The following is a 21,973-nucleotide window of genomic DNA, read 5'->3' on the forward strand; positions in this document are numbered from 1 at the left end:
AAAAAAAAAAAAAAAAAAAAGAATGAAATAATGCCATTTGCAGCAACATGGATGGACCTAGAAATTATCATACTAAGTGAAGTTAAGTCAGAGAAAGACAAATATCATATGATATCACTAATATATGGAATCTAAAAAAATGACAGAAATGAACTTATTTACAAAACAGAAATAGACTCAGAGAAGACAAACATGGTAACCAAAGGGGAGAAGGGGATGGATAAATTAGGAGTTTGGGATTAACATATACACACTACTAAATACAAAATAGATAACCAACAAGGACCTACTGTATAGCACAGGGAACTATAATCAATATCTTGTATAATCTATAAGGGAAAAGAATCTGAAAAAGAACAGATATAGATAAATATATGTATAACTGAATCACTTTGCTGTACACCTGAAAGTAACACAACACTGTAAACCAACTATACTTCAATAAAAAAAAAAAGAAAAAAAAATTCTGATGCCTGGGTCCCACCCCAGAGATTCTTATGTAATTGGTTTTGGGTTTGGTGGGGGATTTAAAGAATAAGCAACCAAGATGAGAATTTCAGAAGTAAAATATAGTAGAAGTATATAACCCTAAAAGTGCTAATTAATTTAGGGGCTCATAGAAATAATGTTAATCACCTTTGAGAGAGAAAAATTTAAAAACTCAAGTTTGCAATTTTTGTTTTCATCATCTCAATATTTGTAACATTCACCTCTAAATCTAAACTATTACATGATAGCTCTTAAACATAAAGTAAAAATAAAATGTAATAAAATAATTGTTATTTTTCTTTTAATTTATAACTCATAATTTTCCTCTCCATATTTATACTATCCCAGCTCAAAAGATGTTAAAGCTGAAAGGTTCTTTGTATTTTAATTGCCCCTATATCCAGGGAGTATCCTTAAGCAGTTAAAATTTTTTTAAGTTTTGATTCATACAACATTAGTCATTTGGAAAACCCATTTACTTAGAATTTTATCTGACAGTAAATAAGGTGTTCTTGTATTTGGCTTTGCTTCTCCATCTGCCCACTTCCAAGACTGCAACCAAAACTAACACTAACTGTAACATCGTGGAGCTGGAACGGTAATAAAGTGAAAATGCTGGGACAGTTTCTCTTAAACTGAAGCAAGTTGGTTAACACGTCTAGTTAGTTAAGTTATCTGACATACAAATACCAATCCATAAATATTTCTCAAATATAAATTATCATAAATAACTGCTTACAAAAGAATGTTTACATTCTTACCTCTGGATAACCAAAGTTCTCCCATTCGTACTTCTTGCAGAAAAAGTTGTAATTTTTCATTCTTTGCTGGATCCCACAACTAAAAGAGTCACAGAATATTTAACAATAAGTAACGAATGTAAGGTATATGGTTACTCGTCAAAATTATTTAACTTTTATTTTATTTATTTATTTATTTTGTTGCACTGGGTGTTACTTGTGGCAGGCGGTCTCCTTAGTTGTGGCCTGCGAACTCTTAGTTGCGTCATGCATGTGGGATCAGGGATCGAACCCGGGCCCCCTGCATTGGGAACACAGAGTCTTACCCCACCAGGGACCACAGGGAAGTCCCTTAACTTTTATTTTAAAAGCACATCTTGGGCTTCTCTGGTGGCGCAGTGGTTGGAAGTCTGCCTGCCGATGCAGGGGATGCGGGTTCGTGCCCCAGTCCGGGAAGATCCCACATGCCGCGGGGTGGCTGGGCCCGTGGGCCGTGGCCGCTGAGCCTGCGCGTCCGGAGCCTGTGCTCTGCGACGGGAGGGGCCACAACAGTGAGAGGCCTGCGTGCCGCAAAAAAAAAACCAAAAAAACCAAAAAAAAGCACATCTTGAATCTAGTCTCTAAATCCAAGCATGACAAATGCAGTTGTTCTTTATATTTAAGACAATTTCTTAAAATGGAGTTATAATTTCAGGCGCCAAAAAATATATATATATATACAGCAGGCGATGGCTGTGACTTGTCACCATGCACATCTGATGGCCTTCCTAGATGGTACCTTGTTAAACCAGCACATCCAGCGTCTGCCAGGCTGCAGCCTGGCCAGTTTTATTCTTCAGCTTCTCTAATCCCTTGAAACTTGGAACACTGATTACCATTTTATATCAGCTCTTGTACTTTTCAGTATACTTTCATGAGTTATATTATTATTTAGATCTAACAACTCTGAGAAATAAAGTCAGAAGACTAGGGTAATTTCTTAAATTTAGCTCATGTTATAATTAAAAAAAAAAAAAAGTTGAAGCTCCCTCCTAAAACAAACAAATGAAAAAAATGGCATATTCAAGTTTGGTTGAGGTGTTTGTAATAACTTCATATTTTACCCAGCTTGCTAAGTACACAAAGGAGAAATCAAACTGTAATCAACTATAACAAAGGTAGTTTTCTTTGTATGTTGCAAACCTATTTTCTTGCCTAGGGTATTAACCGTGCTTGTTGATTTAGCAAAGGGCATGGCGCGGGCTGGCGGGCAGCTGGTGATATTCAGAAGGATGCTGTGGTTTGCTGCAGGCTGGTTCATGAAGGTGACGAGGTTCACAGGATGGCATTATCACTGGTACCATGCCAAGGGCTGGACTTTAAAGCTAAAGTGGGCAATCCCTAGCCCAAAGTATCAACTCCACTGCCAGTCACTTCAGCTTCAGTCTTTTATATTCAGAGAGTTTTTCTGTTTATTTTCCCCAAGAATTCTCTTTTTTAAATGGTATAAACCTGCAGATGAGATCATATTCTAAGCTTTTATCAGCAAACATGCTGATGATCAGTAACAACCACAGGTTTCATTCATCAGATACTTAGTGAGCCAAGAGCAGGACCCTCTAAGGACAGCTGGAAGGGGAAGGAGATCAAGACTCCTGTGCCCATCCCCATGGAGTCCAGAGTCTAACCAAGAGAAAAGACAAGTATGCTTGATATCAATAACACATTAACAACAAATTCCAATGTCTCTGGGGCTCATAGTACATTCCATCTGGTTGGAAGATCAGGGTAAGTTTCTCAGAAGAGATAGCATTTGAGATGTGGAGAAGCTCAGTGAAAGTCTGAAGAAGAAAGTACAAGTGATGCCAAACTGCAGGGGAAAATGTCAAGTGAGCTTATGTAGCTGGATTATGATAGGGTGAATGGAGCAACAATAATAATAATTACCAACTACTGAAGGCCAGCTATGGACTGAAAACTTTCCATGTATTATTTCTAATCCTTAGGAAAATAAGGCTGTCAATACAGAAGGCACCCATGGTGCCAAGTCCTTGGTGCCAAGCTGAGAGGGTTGGTCTTTCATCTGCAGAGTAGGGAGCTACTGCAAAGTGTTACATATACACAGCTGCGGTTTAGAAGGAATTTACTCTGAGAGCATAAGAAAAGAGGCAGTGAGACAGTTAAGAAATTACTACAGTATCCTGGGTAAAAGGTGATAAAAGCCTGAGGTAGTACAGGAGCAATGGAAATAGAAAGGGAATAAGGTATGAGATAGAGAACAGAAAAATAAGGGGATTGATTGTGGAAGATGAGGTTGATATTTAAGCAAGATGAGTTGGGTCACAGCAGGGAGCCTAGGGCTATCAGAAGCTTCACAAGGAAACAGAGGAGGAGGAACAGTGGCAAGGGATGAGATGATGAATATACTTCTGAACACACAAAGCTGAGGTGCCAACAGATCATCTAGGCTACAGAATCTGGCAGGCAGGCAAAATTTGGGGCCCCAGGTCTAGAGCAGTACATCTGAGGTCACTTATGGAGAAGGGAAGGAGCTTCCAGGGAGATAAGGGATTATGCAGAATCTGACAGCACTGTTTCACAAAGGATGGGCTGAACGAGCTATTAAAACTGCAGTTTTCTTGGGCTCCACCCAGACCTAGCAAATCAGTCTAAGTAGAACCCAGGAATGTGCATTTTTAATGAGGTCCTCAGAAGATTCTTATAAATTCTGAAGTCTAAGCATCACTGCCCCCATAACCACTGGGCTACCCCTGACCTCCTAAATCAGAATGGCTGGTGCTTGGGTCAAATAATCTACATTTTGACAAATGCCCCAGGTAAATCTAATGCAGACTGACCACAGACCATACTTTGGGAAACAAAAAGGGCCTGGGGTGAGGAGGAAGAGAGATCCTGGAAGTAGGAAGAGACATCTCTCTGTGCCTTAGTTTATTCATCTATAAAACTAGAAGAACAGGGCTTCCCTGGTGGCGCAGTGGTTGAGAGTCCGCCTGACGATGCAGGGTACACGGGTTCGTGCCCCGGTCCGGAAAGATCCCACATGCCGCGAAGCTGCTGGGCCCGTGAGCCATGGCCGCTGGGCCTGCGTGTCCGGAGCCTGTGCTCCGCAACGGGAGAGGCCACAACAGTGAGAGGCCCACGTAACGAAGGAAAAAAAAAAAAAAAAACTAGAAGAACAGAGTGGTTATGAGGATTATATAAAAGAACATTTGAAAAATCCTGCTTCTGCCTCTTCTTCATTTGAAATAATCCATATCTTCATCATTTCCCACCTAGACTGCCACTGATGTTTCTGCCTTTGACTTCCCTCCTCCACCCCATACTCCAAAAAAAAAAAAATTGCATCCATTCTCTGAAATAAAATCACCGTCACTGGTTATCTGCCATGACAGAAAAATATCAAAACTTTCTGGTTTGGCATTCAAAGCCCTCCACAATAAGACACCAAACTACCACTCAGCTATCTCTCTGGCCACAACACTTTAAATATTGCAATTTCGTAGTCTGTGCCTCTGCACAAGCTGTTTCTCTTTGCCCACAATAAACAATATTCAACAAATATTTGCTGGGCACCTACAATGTACCGGACACTGTTCTAGGCACTGGAGAGATAATGGAGAGTAAAAACACAGACAAGGTCTGCCCTCATGGAGCTGATTCTAATAAATAGAAAGCATTAATCAAATAATCACACAAACAAATGGTGTAACTTCAACCATGGATAAGGGCAATGAAGGAGAGGGACATGGAGCTGACCCAGGCTCTGCCCCAGGGAAAGCATCTCTCTCATGCCCAGCCATGGATACTCCCTGTCCTGCTTTCTTAACTCTGTCAATTGCACCTTTTTCTCTAAGAGACTCCATCTTGAAACCTCAGAAATCTCTTGACTCCTGCTCTCCATGACCCTTTCATCAGTCAGCAAGAACTATCTATTCTTTCTGGAAAATTTATCTCACATCTCTCATCACCGGTTGCCACTGACACCACCGCAGTTCAGGATTTTGATTACCTCTCACCTGTACTACTGCAATAACTTTCTTTTCCTCCACTCTATCTAGCATACTCCTGCCTGATGTAACCTAAAAAGTTTTTTTCTTTCCTTCTTTTTAAAAAAATTCCTGCTCAGAAATCTTCAGTAATTCGCCCATTGAATCTGAATTCCTTAACCTGGCCTTCAAAGCCTTCTCTGATGCGGCCCCTACTTAGCTCTCCAACCTCACCTCCCACTATCCCCCACTGGGACTCCTTTGTCAAACTGATTTACTGAATAGGCCTGGCAGATCCCCCATTTTGCACCTTTATGTACATTCAGTTCCCTTCATCCTGAATGCTGTCTCCCCTGAAACCAGGACCCAAATTTAACATATCCTTCCACACTCATTTGATGCCACCTCTTTTCCAAAGTCTTCTGTGAAAAACTGCATGTTCCAAAAACAGCCACAGCAATATTCCCAGAGCTAGAGGCTATTGCCTCTCCCCTTGCAATTGAGTGGGCCTCAATGCGGCAGAAGTGGCACCACCTGGCACGCGCCCACATGTTCTCTCTCACAAATATATGTATAAATACATATATACAGCTGACCCTTGAACAATATGGGTTTTAACTGTCCAGATCCACATATACACGGACTTTTTCAATAAATAGGCACTACAGTTGAATTGCTGTTGGTTGAATTCGCAGATTTGGAACCACCGATACGCAGGGCCAACTGTAAAGTTATTTTCAGATTTTTGACTGAGGGAAGGGTCGTTGCCCCAACCACTGTGTTGTTCAAGGGTCAACTGTGTGTATCAACACACACACACACAAATATATCACACACTTGCTTGCCCGGTGGGACTCATCAACCATACTGCGAGGAAGATCATGCCACATGGAGAGGATATGTGCAGGTGTTCTGTGCAATAGACCCAGCTAAGTGGCCAGCAGCATTAACTGCCCAACGTGTGAGGGAGTGAGCCTTCAGATGACCCAGCACCTAGCCCTGGCGTCAACCTGGCTGAAGCTGAGCGGAGCAGAAAGGTGTGATTCCCACCCAGCCCTACTCAAATTGCAGATTCAGGAGCAAAATAAGATGTTTTAAGCCACTAAGGTTAAAGGAGCAGTAGATCAGTAGAACACCTCCATGGTAACCCTGCCCTGAAAGTGATCCTCTACCTCCTCTGTGCTTCTGTTACGTGGGGGATAGTCTCCCCCCCCACACCCACATTGCTAACCTCTGCCACACCTAGAACAACGCCTCACACGTAGGAGGTGCTCAACCGACTGAATGAATGAAAATTCATAGAAGGACCTAAGAACCCTCTGTTTGAGAGATGATGTGAGTTAGTTAAGTTGGACCGATCGCTAAGATGATTGTGATTATCTTTAAAAATAACTAATCAAATTCCATTTTGGAGAAAAAGAAGATATGTTCTGCTTTTGAGCAAGAAGAAAGGCCCAGTAGGACAGGAGTGGGCAGTGCATCACTGTCACCCGGCCGAGGCCCGGCGTGGGTTTCTAAGTGTCTGGTGCTGCTCAGGAAGGGAAAAGGCTTCTCTTTCTTTTTTATAAACCAAACGGAGCGCCTTTTCCTACCACGTTTACTGTATAGCTGCCTTTTCACGACCCCAAATGGTTCTTCCTTCGTTCCTTTCCTTTCGTAGCGGACAATAAAAACTAAACGTAAGTTGAGCGGAAACAGGGTGAGGGCAGGCAGAGCGGTGCTGGGAAACGGCTGCTCAGGAAGCGGCCTGGAACCCTGAGGCCGAGCCGGGATCTGCATCGGCGGGAGCTTCCTCACTGTAACGCCACCTCGGCGTCGCTAAAGTACTTCCCCCGGGCGCCCAGTCCCTCAGCCTTTTGCTGCTGGGCTCTTCTTTCTGCAAACAAAACGTGGCATGTGCTGGTACGGGGCCTTCCCCACCCCGGCTTCCGTCCCAAGGGCCTTTCGGCGGTGGCGGCGGCGCCCGCGGCCCGGCCTCTCTCCGTGGGCCCAGTCAGCCCCTCCGCCACCACCCCGGTCAGCGCGTCCGCCGCCCTCCCAGCCCGGCCCGGGTCGAAGCAGACGCAGTAGCCGAGGAAGGCGACGGCGCCACAGGCCGCCAGGGCCGCCAGGAGGCAGAGGACTGTGCGGACGTAGAGCATCCGGCTCCGGGCGTCCCACGAGTCGACAGTTGGGCGCGGGCCCGCCAGCGCGGGGAGCCCGGCCGGCCGGCAGGGGGCGTCGGCGCGGCGCCCCTCCCAGCCTCGGGGCTTCTTGTGCGCCGGGCCGCGGGCGGGCGTGAAGAGCTGAGCGTCGACGCCTCGCACCTCGGCCGGCGGATAGAGTAGGAAACCCAGGGTCCTAGAGGAGGCGTGTGGGAGTCTCACAACCACCGAGTAGGAGAGCTCTGTTCGAACCCAGGTCGGTCGTACTCCAAATTCCGAACCCCTTACCCAAACGCACCCCAGTCCCTCTGCCTACGACGCCCATTCCGGCAAATAACAGTATGTCGGGAATCTGGTTAGCTGAGGTACTGATCCTTCTTAGGCCTCTGTTCCCTCAACTGCAACTCTGAGTCATAACTCAGGTCATCTCCTAGTTCACAGTACTGTCCACCGAGCACCTGGACACTAGTCCGTATTCCCCAACCTGGTATGCTTTGTCACCTGCAAGAACCCAGCAGTCCAAAGTCCCCAACCACCTTAGCTCGATAGCAGGAGGTAGGAGGCATGTTGAAGTAATAATAATAGTAAGAACAATAATAATTTAGCCTAGAAAAAACCGTTAATTTGCTGGTCTGGGCCGGGCCTGACAGCCAAAGGTCCCAGAGGAAAAGCAACTGCAAGAGACCCATGACACTTACTAGCCTAGATGCTTTTCTTATTGCCTTACTTGCCTTATTCAGCAGACATAGAAGAAAGGAAGTAAGACTTTATTCCAAATATCAGAGTTTTGACTTTATACGAAGCCAAAGAGAAGGCATAAGCTAGGTAAGGACCTTCTTTTTTGTTTGATTGACTATTCAATTGCTACTTACGATTTCCTGATATTACTACCATGTGCATAGCAAAATGATCATCTCTGCTGTGACTTCCACTGGGGCTGAGAAGCAGCCCATGGCCTCACTATTCAAAAGTTAGCCGGTGTAAGTTACATGCATGTAATTGTTTTCTTGAGTACTGTGTGTTTCTTCCTATAACTCAGTCTTCTATTTGGGAGCTTGGGCTATTGTCAAAACCTGATTATAAACACAAACAGAAGATAGGGTAGCATCAGCCTCCAGTGTTACTGGTGATCTGGGAGTGGTTTTTAGCTCAGAATCCTGGTGATGGGTTTAGTCCATCTCCAAACGATCTTTTTCTAGGCTGACTACTCTTGTCTTCTAATAAAACTACTCTACCTGTCCCCCACTTCCCATCCTTCAGTTCTACTGAGGTCATAGTTAATCCTTGTGGTACATGGAGAGGGGTGGCGCCAGGGAAACTGGAGACTAGCAGGGTGTTCAGGGACAAAGTAAACAGTGACATGTAAAGGTAGGAGAACTATTAGGGCAAATAGAAATAAACAGCTCACTGAAGTTGAAATTGCCACAGAGACCATGCCATAAAGTAATTGAAAAATTTTCAAGCAAGTTTCTAAGGTAAGGGTAGATTTTTCTTCTCAAATATAGATACCACTCTTGCTAATTTGGTGATGAGAATTCCAGTAGGGACTTCCCTGGTGGCACAGTGGTTAAGAATCCGCCTGCCAATGCAGGAGACACGGGTTCAAGCCCTGGTCTGGGAAGATTCCCACATGCCATGGAGCAACTAAGCCCATGCACCACAACTACTGAGCCTGTGCTCTAGGGCCATGAGCCACAACTACTGAGCCCTCGTGCTGCAACTACTGAAGCCTGTGCGCGCCTAGAGCCTGTGCTCCGCAACAAGAAAAGCCACCACAATGAGAAGCCTGTGCACCGCAAGGAAGAGTAGCCCCTGCTCACCACAACTAGAGAGAAAGCCTGCATGCAGCAATGAAGACCCAATGCAGTCAAAAAAAAAAGAATTCCAGTAAAGCTTTTTCAAAATTGAGATAGCATTAATAATTGTTCTATGATGGATGATCGCTTTCTTTCTTTTAAACAGCGTTATTGAGGTTATAATTGGTATACAGTAAATTCCATATATTTAAAGTGCACAATTTGGGACTTCCCTGGTGGTCCAGTGGCTAAGACTCTGCACTCCCAATGCAGGGGGGTCTGGGTTCGATCCCTGGTCCAGTAACTAGATCCCACATGCCACAACTAAGAGTTCACAAGCCACAACTAAAGATCCCACATGCTGCAACTAAGACCCAGCGCAGCCAAATAAATATTAAAAAAATAAAATGTACAATTTGATGCATTTTGACATATGTATACATCCATTCAACCATTACCAAAATCAAAATAATAATCATATCCATCATCCCCAAAAGTTTCCTTGGCCCCCCTTTTTTTTTTTTTTTTTTTTTTTTTGCGGTACGCGGGCCTCTCACTGTTGTGGCCTCTCCCCGTTGCGGAGCAACAGGCTCCGGACACGCAGGCTCAGCGGCCAAGGCTCACGGGCACAGCCGCTCCACCGCATGTGAGATCTTCCCGGACCAGGGCACGAACCCGTGTCCCCTGCATCGGCAGGCGGACTCTCAACCACTGCGCCACCAGGGAAGCCCCTTGGCCCCTTTTTTTAATCCGTTCTTCCACTTATCCTTCCCTGCCTCCCCCACCATCCTCTGCTTTGTCACTATAGTTTGCATTCTCTAGATTATTATATACACTTGACCCTTGAACAAAGTGGGGGGGTTAGGAGTGCCAATTCTCTGCGCAGTCAAAAATTGTATAACTTACAGTCTGCCCTCTGTATGCGTAGTTTCACATCCTCAGATTCAACCAACCTCAGATTGTGTAGTACTATAGCATTTACTATTGAGAAAAATATGTGTAAGTGGACCCAGGCAATTCAAACCCATGTTTCTCCAGAATCGACTCTAAATGGAATCATACAATGTGTACTGTTTTATTGTCTGGCTTCTTTCAATCAGCATGATTATCCATGTTGTTTTATCAGTAGTTCATTTTTATTGGTAAATAGTTTTGATTTTATGGATATACTACAATTTGTTTAACCATTCATCTGTTGATGGACATTTGGATTATTTCCAGTTTTGGGCTATTACAAATAAAGCTGAGGGAGTTCCCTGGTTGTCTAGTGGTTAGGATTCCGGGCTTTCACTGCCGTGGCCCAGGTTTAATCTCTGGTCAGGGAACTGAGATCCTGCAAGCTGTGTGGTATGGCCAAAATTTAAAAAGAGAAGAAAAAAAAAAAGACTAGCGCTTACAAAAATAAAATGAAAAGGATTAAGAAAACAAAACAAATAAAGCTGCTATAAGCAATTGTATACAAGTCTTTATATGACACATCTTTCCTGTTCTCTTAAGAATACCTAAAGGTGAAATGGCTGGATCATATGGTAGGAGTCTGTTTTTTAAGAAACTGCCAAACATTTTTCCAAATGGCTACACCAGTATATGAGAGTTCCAGTTCCTCCATATTGTTGCCAACAGTTGGTATGGTCAACCTTTTTAAATTTTAACATAATAGGCAGGTAGTGGATTCTCACTGTGGTTTTATCTTGTATTTCCCTAATGCCTAATGATATTGACACTTTTTAAAAATAGACTTTATTTTTTTAGAGAAGTTTTAGATTCACAGGAAAATTGATTGAAAAGTACAGAGGGTTCCCATATACCCCCTGAACCCACACAAGCACAAACTCCTCCCTCCCACATTAGAGTGGCACATTAGTTATAATCAATGAACCTACGTGCACATCATTATCACCCAAAGTCTACAGTTTACTTTACGGTTCACCCTTGGTGTTGTACAAATGTATAATGATTTGACAAAGGTATAATAACATGTATCCATCCTTATAGTATCATGCAGAATAGTTTCACTGCCCTAAAATCCTCTTCACTCCACCTGTTCATCCCTCTCTCCCCAACCCCTGGCAAGCATTATTTTTTTTTACTGACTCCATAGTTTTGCCTTTTACAGAATGTCATATACTTAGAACCATATAGTACTTAGCCTTTTCCATGTCTTTTCATGGCTTGATAGCACATTTCTGTTAGTGCTGAATGATACTCCATTGTCTGGATGTACCACAGTTCATTCATTCACTTACTAAAGGACTTGGAAGCCTCCAAGTTTTGGCAATTATGAATAAAGCTGCTATTAACATCTGGGCAGGTTTTTGTGTGGACATGTTTTCAACCCATTTCAGTATATACTAAGAAGCAGGATTGCTGGATCATATGTAGGAGTATGTTTAGGTTTGTAAGAAACTGCCAAACTGTCTTCCAAAGTGGCTGTACCATTTTGCATTCCCACCAGCAATGAATGAGAGTTCCCCTTGTTCCACATTCTTGTCAACACTTGGTATTGTCAGCATGTTGAATTTTTGCATTCTAATTAGATGTGTAGTCATATATCTCATTATTTTAATTTGCATTTCCATGATGACATATAATGTGGAGCATCTTTTCATGTGCTTATTTGCCATCTGTTTATTTTCTTCGATGATTGTGTCTGTTAAGGGCCTCAGCACATTTTCAAATCTGGTTGTTCATTTTCTTATTGTTCAGTTTTAAGAGTTCTTTGTTTATTTTGGATAAGTCTGCTATGACTTGAATGTTTGTGTCCACCCAAAATTCTTATGTTAAAATCCTAATCCCTAATGATGGTATTAGGAGGTGGGGCTTTTGGGAGGTGATTAGGTCATGAGGATGGAGCTCTCAAGATTGGGATTAGTGCCCTTATAAAAGAGGCCCCACAGAACAACCCATCCCTTTCTACTCCAGAAGGCCCTCACTGGACCATGCTGGCACCTTGATCTTAGAATCCCTAGCCTCTGGAACTATAGGAAATAAGTTATTTGTTTATAAGCCACCCAGTTTATGATATTTTTGTTATAGCAGTCCAAACAGACTAAGACATAGTCCTTTAGCAAGTATGTCTTTTGCAAATATTTTCTCCAGTCTATAGCTTGCCTTCTCATTCTCTTGATGAACACCATTTGTATGTACTTCTTTGACATTCATGTATCTTCTTTGGAGAAGTGTGTGTTCAAATATTTAGTCTTTCTTTTTTTTTTAATTGCATTGTTTACTCTCTACTCTTGAGTTTTTGGAGTTCTTTACATAGTCTGGATATAAGTCCCTTATCTGATAAATGCTTTGCAAGTATTTTCTCCCAGTTTGTTTCTTGTCTTTTTATTCATTTAACAATGTCTTTTCAAGAGCCAAAGTTTCAAAATTTAATGAAGTCAAATTTAATAAATTATTCCTTTATGGATTTTGCTTTTGGTCTTGTATCTAAGAAGTCTTTACCTAACCCAGTTGCGCACAAGGTCGCAAAGATTTTCTCCTGATTTCTTTTTTAAAATGTTATGGTTTTAGGTTTTGTAATCCATTCTGAGTTTTTGTATATGGTGTGAGGTATGGGTCCAAGTTCATTTTTTCTTCATATGGATGTCCAACTCAATTGTTCCAGCACCATTCTTTAACAAGACCGTCCTTTCTTCATTATATTGTCTTTGCACCTTTATGAAAAATCAATTGTCCATACATGGGAGGCTTATTTCTGGACTCTCTTTTCTGTTCCATGAGTCCAGACTCTCTATTCTGTTCTATGGGTCTGGACTCCCTGTTTTGTTCCAAAACAACATTTTGATTACTATAGCTTTATAATAATTATTGAAATCAGGTAGCATTAGGCCTCCAACTTAGGTCTTATTCAAGATGATTTGGCTATTCTAGGTCTTTTTCATTTCCATATGAATTTAGTAATTAGCTTATCAATTTCTACAAAAAAGCCTCCTGGTGTTTTGATTGGGATTACATTAAATTTGAGAAGCAAAAAAATTCCTAACAATATTAGGTTTTATGACCCATGAACAAGGTACATGTCCTCATAGATTGTCTCTATTTTTTTTTTTTTTTTTTGAGGTACGTGGGCCTCTCACTGTTGTGGCCTCTCCCGTTGCGCAGCACAAGCTCCAGACGCGCAGGCTCAGCAGCCATGGCTCACAGGCCTAGCCGCTCTGCAGCATGTGGGATCTTTCCGGACCGTGGCACGAACCCGTGTCCCCTGCATCAGCAGGTGGACTCTCAACCACTGCGCCACCAGGGAAGCCAAGATTGTCTCTATTTTATCTCAGCAATTCTTTGTAGTTTTCAGTTTAGGTCTTTCCATCCTTTGTCAGATTCATTGTAACATGTTTTTATGCTATTGTAAATGATATTTTTAAAATTTCAATTTCTGATTATTGCTAGTACATAGAAATACAATTGATTTTTATAATCTTGCATCCTACATTCTTGCTAAACTCACGAGTTTGAATGCCTCTGATTTCTTTTTTCTTGAATGCTTTAAAAGAACCTCCGATACAGTGTTAAATAGAAGTAGTGAGAGTGGCTCTCCCTGTCATACTCCTAATCTTGGGGAAAATAATTCAGTCTTTCATCATCAAGTATGATGTTAACTGTAGGTTTTTCACAGATGTCCTTTATCAGGTTGAGGAAGTTGCCTTCTATTCCCAGTTTGTTGAGCTTTTTTCTCAGGAACGGATGTTGGGTTTTGTCAAATGCCTTTTCTGCATCTGATGGTTTTTCTTTTTTAATTTGTTAATAAGCTGAATTATATTGATTTTTGAATATCAAACCAACCCTACATTCCTGAGATAAACCCTACTTGGCCCATGTTGTATTATCCGTTTAATATGTTGTTGGATTTTATTTGCTAAAACTTTGTTTAGAATTTTTGCATACATACTCATTAAGGATATTGGTCTTTAGTTTTCCTTCCTTGCAATATCTGGTTTTGGTGTCAGAGTAAAGCTGGCCTCATAGAGTGAATTGGCAGCATTCCTTCATCTTCAATTTTTTGGAAGAGTGTGATGAAATTAGTATTATGTCTTCCTTAAATTAGTATTAGTATTATGTATTCCTTAAATGTTTGGTAGAATTCACGGTGAAGCTGGACCTTGAGTTTACTTTCTGGGAAGGTTTTTTAACATTAATTCCATTTGATAACAGATACAGGGTTAATCAGGTTATATATTTATTCTTGAGTAAATTTAGGAAATTTGTGTCTTTCAATGAATTTTTCTATTTCATCTGAGTTGTTGAATTTATTAGCATAGAGATGTTCATAGTATTCCTTTATTATCCCTATAATAGCTATAGATACAATCTGCAGTGATGCCACCTTTCTCATTCCTGACATTGGTAATTTGTGTCTCCTCTATTTCCTTTCCTAATCAGCCTGGCTACAGGCTTATCAATTTTAAAGATAGTTCTTTATTTTTGAAGTCTATTATTGGCAAACTCAGTCCATTGTGCTAAAATCCTACTCTACCAGAGCAGTATATGGTATGAAAGCACTCTACTGATCCAATGAATAAAAAAAAAAAAAAAAAAAAAAAAAAACACACTGATTTCTGCATGTAAAGTCCTTTTAATATTATTACTCTCTTTTAGACATTAACCATTTCCTTCTCTCTTAGGTCAATTATTTAGGGCTAGTAAGATATAAATCAGCAAAATTGCCAGAGGCCAGGTTAAATTCTTGAGGATGTGTTCCAAGAGAAGGCTAAACGGAGGTGAGGCAGGTGACTGGCACTGAGGAGAGAAGGAACCTTGAAACAATGAAGAAAACAGATGGAGGCTGAGGGCACAGTGAATCAGAGAAAGTATAATAAAACTATAAGGCAGGAATCTTGGGATATTAAACTAGCAACTTAAACAGGATGAAACAGTATAAACTCTAGTAACAAGAAATGAAGGTCACATAAAATCTAATTTAAGAGTGACTATTTAAAGTTACAGTAAAATATTCAATTTAATAGCATCAGTGTTTCAAAAAGGTATTTGAGAAATGTACAGAAATTAGAGGAAAAGGTTACATAAATTAGCTTCGGTAAATTATGAAAAATAGGATTTCTATTTATACTCAACACTGAAAAATAATATACTGGGTCTATTTTACCTATGTTAGCAGGAAGATCTTAAGATTTCTGGTCAGATGAAGGAAGCTCAAAAGGGTCATAACATATGCAGGTGGGGAAAAAGCACAAATCTCTCCTTGCTTTCCCCAGGCTAAAAAAACATCACTGACTTGATTAAACTTGAGTTTTGTACTAGCCAACCACAGTGACTTTGGGTTTGCATGTTCCCTATGCTTTTTTGTTTTAGAAGATTGTTTTCCTTTACATTCAATCTGCACACATTTAAAGTATACACTTCCATTAATTTTCACATATGTGTACACCCATGAAACCATTATCACAACAACCAAAATAATGAACACAACCGTCACCCCCAGATGTTTCCTTGGCCCCTGTGTAATCTCTCCCTCCCAGGTCACCCACGCCATGACCCCCACAAACTTTCCAAGAACCCAATGACTTGCTGTCACTCTAATGTGTATTTTCTATAATTTTATATAAATGCAGTCAAAGTGTGTACTCTTTTTTGACTGGCTTCTTTCACTCAGCATAATTATTTTGAGATTCATCGAATTTGCTGCCTGTATCATCTGTTCCTTTTTACTGCTGGGTTGTATTCCACTGTATGGATATGCAATAATTTATTAATCCATTCACCAGTGGATGGGCATTTGGATTGTTTTAAGTATTTGTTATTAATGAAGTTGCTATATGTGGACATGCTTTCATTTCTCTTGGCTAAATATCTAGGAGTGGAATGGCTAGGTCATATGTTTGAATTTTTAACAAATTGCCAAAAATTTTCCAAAGTATTTGTACCATTTAGTATTCTCACCAGCTGGGTAAGAGAGTTCTAGTTCTTCTGCATCCTCCCCAACACTTGGTATGGTTAAGGAGAACTTACAGGGTCTGGGATTCTGCTCAGTAGGATTTATAAGCAGTCATTTATAACTTAGCTAACTGTTTGAACATGGGCAAATCACTTGACCCTTCTAAATATCACAACTGTTAGAACTGCTAAAAAACAAAAACATCTGACAATATCCAGCGCTGACAAGGACATAGTGCAGCTGGAACTCTTGTGTGTTGCTGGTGGGGATGCAAAATGGTACGGTCATACAAAAGTTACTCCTAGGTGTTTACCCAAGAGACGAATATTTTACAGTGGCTCTATTCATAATTATTAAATGTCTTGTCATAGAGAAGTTTTTAATTTTAATGCAGTCAGATTTAGTTTACGTTTTTATTTAAGAGTAGGTTTGGATAAGGATCAAAGAGAATTTCTGAGAGCAGTTAGCAACTGGTGGGAAAGGTGCCCCATCAAAGGAACACTACCAGTAAAATCTGTGTTCACAACTATCTTGTTAAAGCTTAGCTATTATAGGGCCAATTGTGGAGATAATGACTGCATCACAGAAATGGTTAATTCTAGAAATCACTTAACGGACTTCCCAGGACCATTCATCGTTGGAAACCAAGGGAAACTTCAGCAGTTTATTATCCTCCATCAGAGACCAAGGTTCTCTAGAGGATAACATGTACTGGAATATAACAGTAAAGGAACTAGTTGTGGGATTTGCAGATAAAATATAGGATGCCCAGTTAAATTTGAATTTCAGATAAATAACAATTTTTACATGAGACATACTTATACTAAAAAATTATTTGTTGTTTGACTAAAATTCAAATTTAACTGGGTATCCTGTATTTTTATTTGCTAAATCTGGCAACCCTAAACTGGTGAGACTCTTGAATCAGATTGCCTTGAGAAGAAATCCAATTACCTGTGAAGAGCAATCATTTATTATATTTACATGGAAGTTCCTTAAGTTTTTCAAAAGTAGAACTTTTTAAAATGAATTTTGCATGATATAGATTACAAAATGAAGATGGCTTCATAATTATTTTAACTACAAATTCCAAAATTATAAACACTGCCCTTCTTATTCTGTTTAAAAAGATATAATGGGTCTCTATGAATAAAAAGGTTTTGTTGTCCTTCTCAATATGGAAAACAACATTTGATTTTGTTAGTAAATGTGAAGGACTAAAAAAATATTTATATGCTGAAAACACCAAGTATGTATTTGTTAGAAATTCCCTATTACTGCAAACTCCACTTTAAGAGTCATACAACCTTCACTAATGATGAATGCTATCACATACTGTAGTCTTCCTGTAATGGAACAAAAGTCTGTCTGTAACTGCATGACAGCAATGGAAGAGGGAAGGGAAGAAGAAACAAGGAGAGGAGGGAAAAGAACTCATCAGCTTAAGAATATTTTAAGTTGGGGATTAGACTGTTCAACAAGTTTTACATTTTTCAAATGATACTTTTAAATCACTTTATGAAAAGAACACCAAAGACAACTTTTAAATGTCTGACTTTGTGCATAAGGATCACTGGTAAAAATACAATGGCAATTCAAAAGTAATTTTTCTCAATTTAAGCAAACATAGCTTTTGACCATCTTACTATACGTTAGATGCCGGACCAGGCACTTTGTGGGATACCCCTATGACTGAGGAGTACTTAGGGAGCTAAACATCTAGTAGTGTAGAAAGACACAGGCATAAGTAAATGCAATATATTCAATACAAGGTGAGTTGTCAAGTAAAATAATACAGATTGAAAATGCTATTAGAGCATAAAAGAGTGTGATATTCTGGGGGGTGGTAAGAAGTCAGCAAAAGCTTCCTGGAAAAGTGGCTCTTGAAATGGCTCTGGGTAAGTAGGGACGGGGGGTGGGGGGACAGAAGGAGCAAGAGGCCGAGGTCGGCACGTATAGTAAGATTTAGGCAATGCCTGAATAACTCTGCTTTACCTGGCTCCTGCTTCTCCTGCCTCAGGTCTGTTCTCTTACCACCAATTTCTCCTCCTCAATGTGCCTGAGCATTTTACTCACCATATCGCTCCTCCCATTTGTCTAACCAATTTATAATCCCCACTGGGGCCCAGTTTTACTGTTGCTTTCTCTGCAAAGTCTTCGCAGACCATCTTTGCCTTCAAACTAGTTGGGCTCTGTATCATTTTCTCATGGCACACCATAACTTCATATGTTAATCACACCTGCAGTTAAGAATTACATGGGGGCTTCCCTGGTGGCGCAGTGGTTAAGAAACCGCCTGCCAATACAGGGGACACGGGTTTGAGCCCTGGTCCAGGAAGATCCCACGTGCCGCAGAGCAACTAAGCCCATGTGCCACAACTACTTAGCCTGCGCTCTAGAGCCTGTGAGCCACAACTACTGAGCCTGTGCGCCACAACTACTGAAGCCCGTGCGCCTAGAGCCCATGCTTCGCAACAAGAGAAGCCACCACGAGAAGCCTATGCACGGCAACAAAGAGTAGCCCCTGCTTACCGCAACTAGAGAAAGCCCGCACGCAGCAATGAAGACCCAATGCAGCCAAAAATTAATTAATTAATTAATTTAAAAAAGAATTACATGGGATAATTGTTTAACATATAACTCTTTAGATTATGCAGTCCACAAATACAGGGACTTTTTTCTGTCATGTTTACTGTTAGGTCTCCTGAGCCTTAGCACAATACCTGGCACATCAAAGATACCCAATAAATTTTTTATGATCAAAAATTCATAAATTTTTGATGACTGAATTCTAAAATGTGTGGTTGAATATAGCTTCAAATGCTTTCACAATGTTGATAGCTATGTTATACTACAGGGCATATAAGAAAGGTATATAAGCAAATTAATAGCATGATGCATAAAGATTTCCAATTAAAAGCAATTTCGTAGAAGACATAGCATATATGTGCTAGATACGAACATCTTTCTTAGTGAAGGGCAGGAAAACTAGAAATTTAACATAAACAATAATAAAAGCACACATGGAATATTAAAACAGAAATCTCCATAATCTTCAAATAACTTGATTTTATAGATAGCACCTTCCATTTTAGATACTAAAGAGTATATTTTTATTTTTTTAGTCATATGCAAGAGCTATCTACTCAAAATTTAGCTAATCTCAAAATATGGTCAATATTTGAATTTAATACCTAGTCAATATTCTTACAAAATTCAGTAACTTTCATAATCCTTTCCAGCCCCCCAAAATAAAAGGATTTTAAGTGTCCATATACCCATTCAATGAATTTATAATTTTACTCTCTGTAGCAAGATCCCAGTACATCATTACCAGATTTATATTGATTAGAAAGGACAATATTCAAGCTGATACATCATTAAAATATCTAATGTATGAATCTAAAGTTGCCTCCTAGTTCCAACTGTATTTGAATGACACACTTTTAAAATTTTTATAATTAAGTACTAGAAATATTTAATTGTAGAGACTGAAGAATATATTGAATATGCTTTGTTTTATGAAGTCTGGGTTTCCAACTGTGAGTTATTGGCACTTAGGGGGAAAAAACAATCACTTAAATGAAAACTAAAAATATAAAGCCTATGTTTAAAACATGGCCTTTATTAATACTGCCCACTGAGCTCCATTTTTATTTTACATTGAAATACTTCTGCTTTGCAAAGAAAAGACAGAAAAGTGCATTTTACAAGAGTACGTTTTTGTTTTTAATTCTCTGCGAAAATGGAAGGAATCTGAATCACAAGTTCACAATGTGGTAAAATGAAATTAAGAAACGATTTCATTAATGCTATGCCATCACTAGTGTTTGGCTCTGACTCTGTTCTTGTAAATCAGATCCTGATATACAGTCTAGAGCATCTAGGTTATTACTCTACGCATATTAAACACAGGAAAGAAGGTTTAAAAAAAACCCTTTCAATGTACAAACATGAATTTAAAAACTGATTTTAAAAAATCACCTTTTTACATAATGTATATGGCAAAACTGCTTTAAATACATGGTTTTGGAAGAATTATTTACAAAATGTATCAGTCTGTGAAACAATTCACAAACAAAGCATACATAATTGCTTTACTTAGTTGTTGCATCTCAACTTTGGGAGATATAAATTTATTCGGCAGTATAGCAAACATAAAAACTGTGACAAAATATCTTAAGGGCAACCAAAAATTTGATCCTCAAAACAGTTTAAGTACTAGGACTGCCAAAGTTTCTAAACAAGGACATACTTTAATGATCCAGATGCCCATTTATAGTTCTACACTGTTTGAAGGACTGAGACAGACTCCCTTCAGTACAGGCAAAGCCGCTGGATGCAACCTCCTGTAAAAGGGACAGCTGAGAGCTACTGTCATTCGAAGAGTGAATTAACCTAGAATTTTCTTTTTTTCAATTTTATTAATATTTTAAAAAATACATAAAAATACAACATCCAATGTCTGAATAAATATATTTAACAAGTTGCAAGATAATACCTTATTTTACACAAAATTTTCAGCTTTAGAAATCTTGTTAAATAACTTCATTGTTGTTATATATTTCATTTTTGTCTTTTTGTAACAAAATAAAAACTCTGAAATTACATAGAAAAAAGACAAAATATTTTTGTCAAGGGATAAGATAGTCCACTGAAAACTTATTCACAATTCCACTGTAAACATTAATAAACATTAAAATATTTGCATAATTGTGTGCTCAAAAATCCTATAAAAAGTGGAAGACTTATTACAACTGTAGTTTTCAGTCAACTACACTTCCTTTCACAATTTATTTTGTCCCATTTACACCTTAAACCTGGGCACACTGCTGAACATATACTTTGGCAGTTCTAAATAGCAAGTGCTTCCACAAAAAAAAAAAAAAGAAAAAAAAAAAGAAAACCAACAACAACAATAAAAAAAACACAACATAAACCCCCTACTCACCAAGTGTTCAAATACATCTCAGTGAAAGTGCAGCAGTAACTATTTAGCTGGATATTTTGATGTTTATCATGTGCACCTGCTTGTCTATGATTTCTATAACATCTGAAAGCTTTATTATACAAATTCAAATTTGCTAAGTGCCCTTTTTCTATCTTCACAAAAAAACGAAAAAAAAATTAAAAAAAATTATGACAAATATGGCAGGCTGCCTAAACTTCAGTTATTAATCAGCTTATTTTTCTTGCAACAGAAAAAAAAAGAAAAGAGAAGGGAATAGATACAATCCAGCCTGGAAAAGTGTACAGGATATACTTAGCAATGTCAAACCAGTTGAGTGCTTTCTGTGGTTGTATTTCAGGGATTTGGGATTTATGTCCTTGGCAGCAAACTGCTGGGAAGGCAGAGAAAACATTTATCACCTGCATTCTACAGCAAGTACGTTCTGTGGGGGAGATGATGAGGAGGGACTCATTCCAGTGTCTGATGAAGCAGATGACATGGAGGCTCCTGCATGAGACACTGTAGGATCAAAGAAGCTACATTAGACCTGACAACTATCACACAAAGATACCCAGCCACCGGCAAATCAAAAATAAATTTCTTAACATTATTCACTTCAATTATAGTCCTCTTAAATGGTGCATGAAGGAATAACAACATTTTGTCAGCAAAAATTTTGTTTGGTTCAACTGAGTGGAATCAGTCTCTCATCACTTAAGTAACTCAGTTCAAAAAAGGCACCAGAAAATGTGAAGACTAAAGAGATATAAAATCTTAAATCCCGGGCTTCCCTGCTGGCGCAGTGGTTGAGAGTCTGCCTGCTGATGCAGGGGACACGGGTTCGTGCCCCGGTCCGGGAAGATCCCACATGCTGCGGAGCGGCTGGGCCCGTGAGCCTGCGCGTCAAGAGCCTGTGCTCCACAACGGGAGAGGCCACAACGGTGAGAGGCCCGCGTACCGCAAAAAAAA

General features: G+C 39.8%; 1 protein-coding gene across 1 annotated transcript in view; it reads right to left on the bottom strand.

The window, feature by feature from the left end:
- Positions 1-19,658: 19,658 nt before the first annotated feature.
- ARID4A (AT-rich interaction domain 4A) overlaps positions 19,659-21,973 on the bottom strand; it is a 59,001-nt gene continuing 56,686 nt past the window's right edge. Inside the window, exon 24 of the mRNA XM_007466047.1 lies at positions 19,659-21,523. Within this exon, the coding sequence (XP_007466109.1) occupies positions 21,420-21,523 (104 nt within the window). The 3' untranslated portion in view covers positions 19,659-21,419. The remainder of the gene's footprint in view (positions 21,524-21,973) is intronic.

Source organism: Lipotes vexillifer, unplaced genomic scaffold (genome assembly GCF_000442215.2).
Source record: "Lipotes vexillifer unplaced genomic scaffold, Lipotes_vexillifer_v1.1 scaffold25, whole genome shotgun sequence".
In the NCBI taxonomy this organism is placed as follows: Eukaryota; Metazoa; Chordata; class Mammalia; order Artiodactyla; family Lipotidae; genus Lipotes; species Lipotes vexillifer.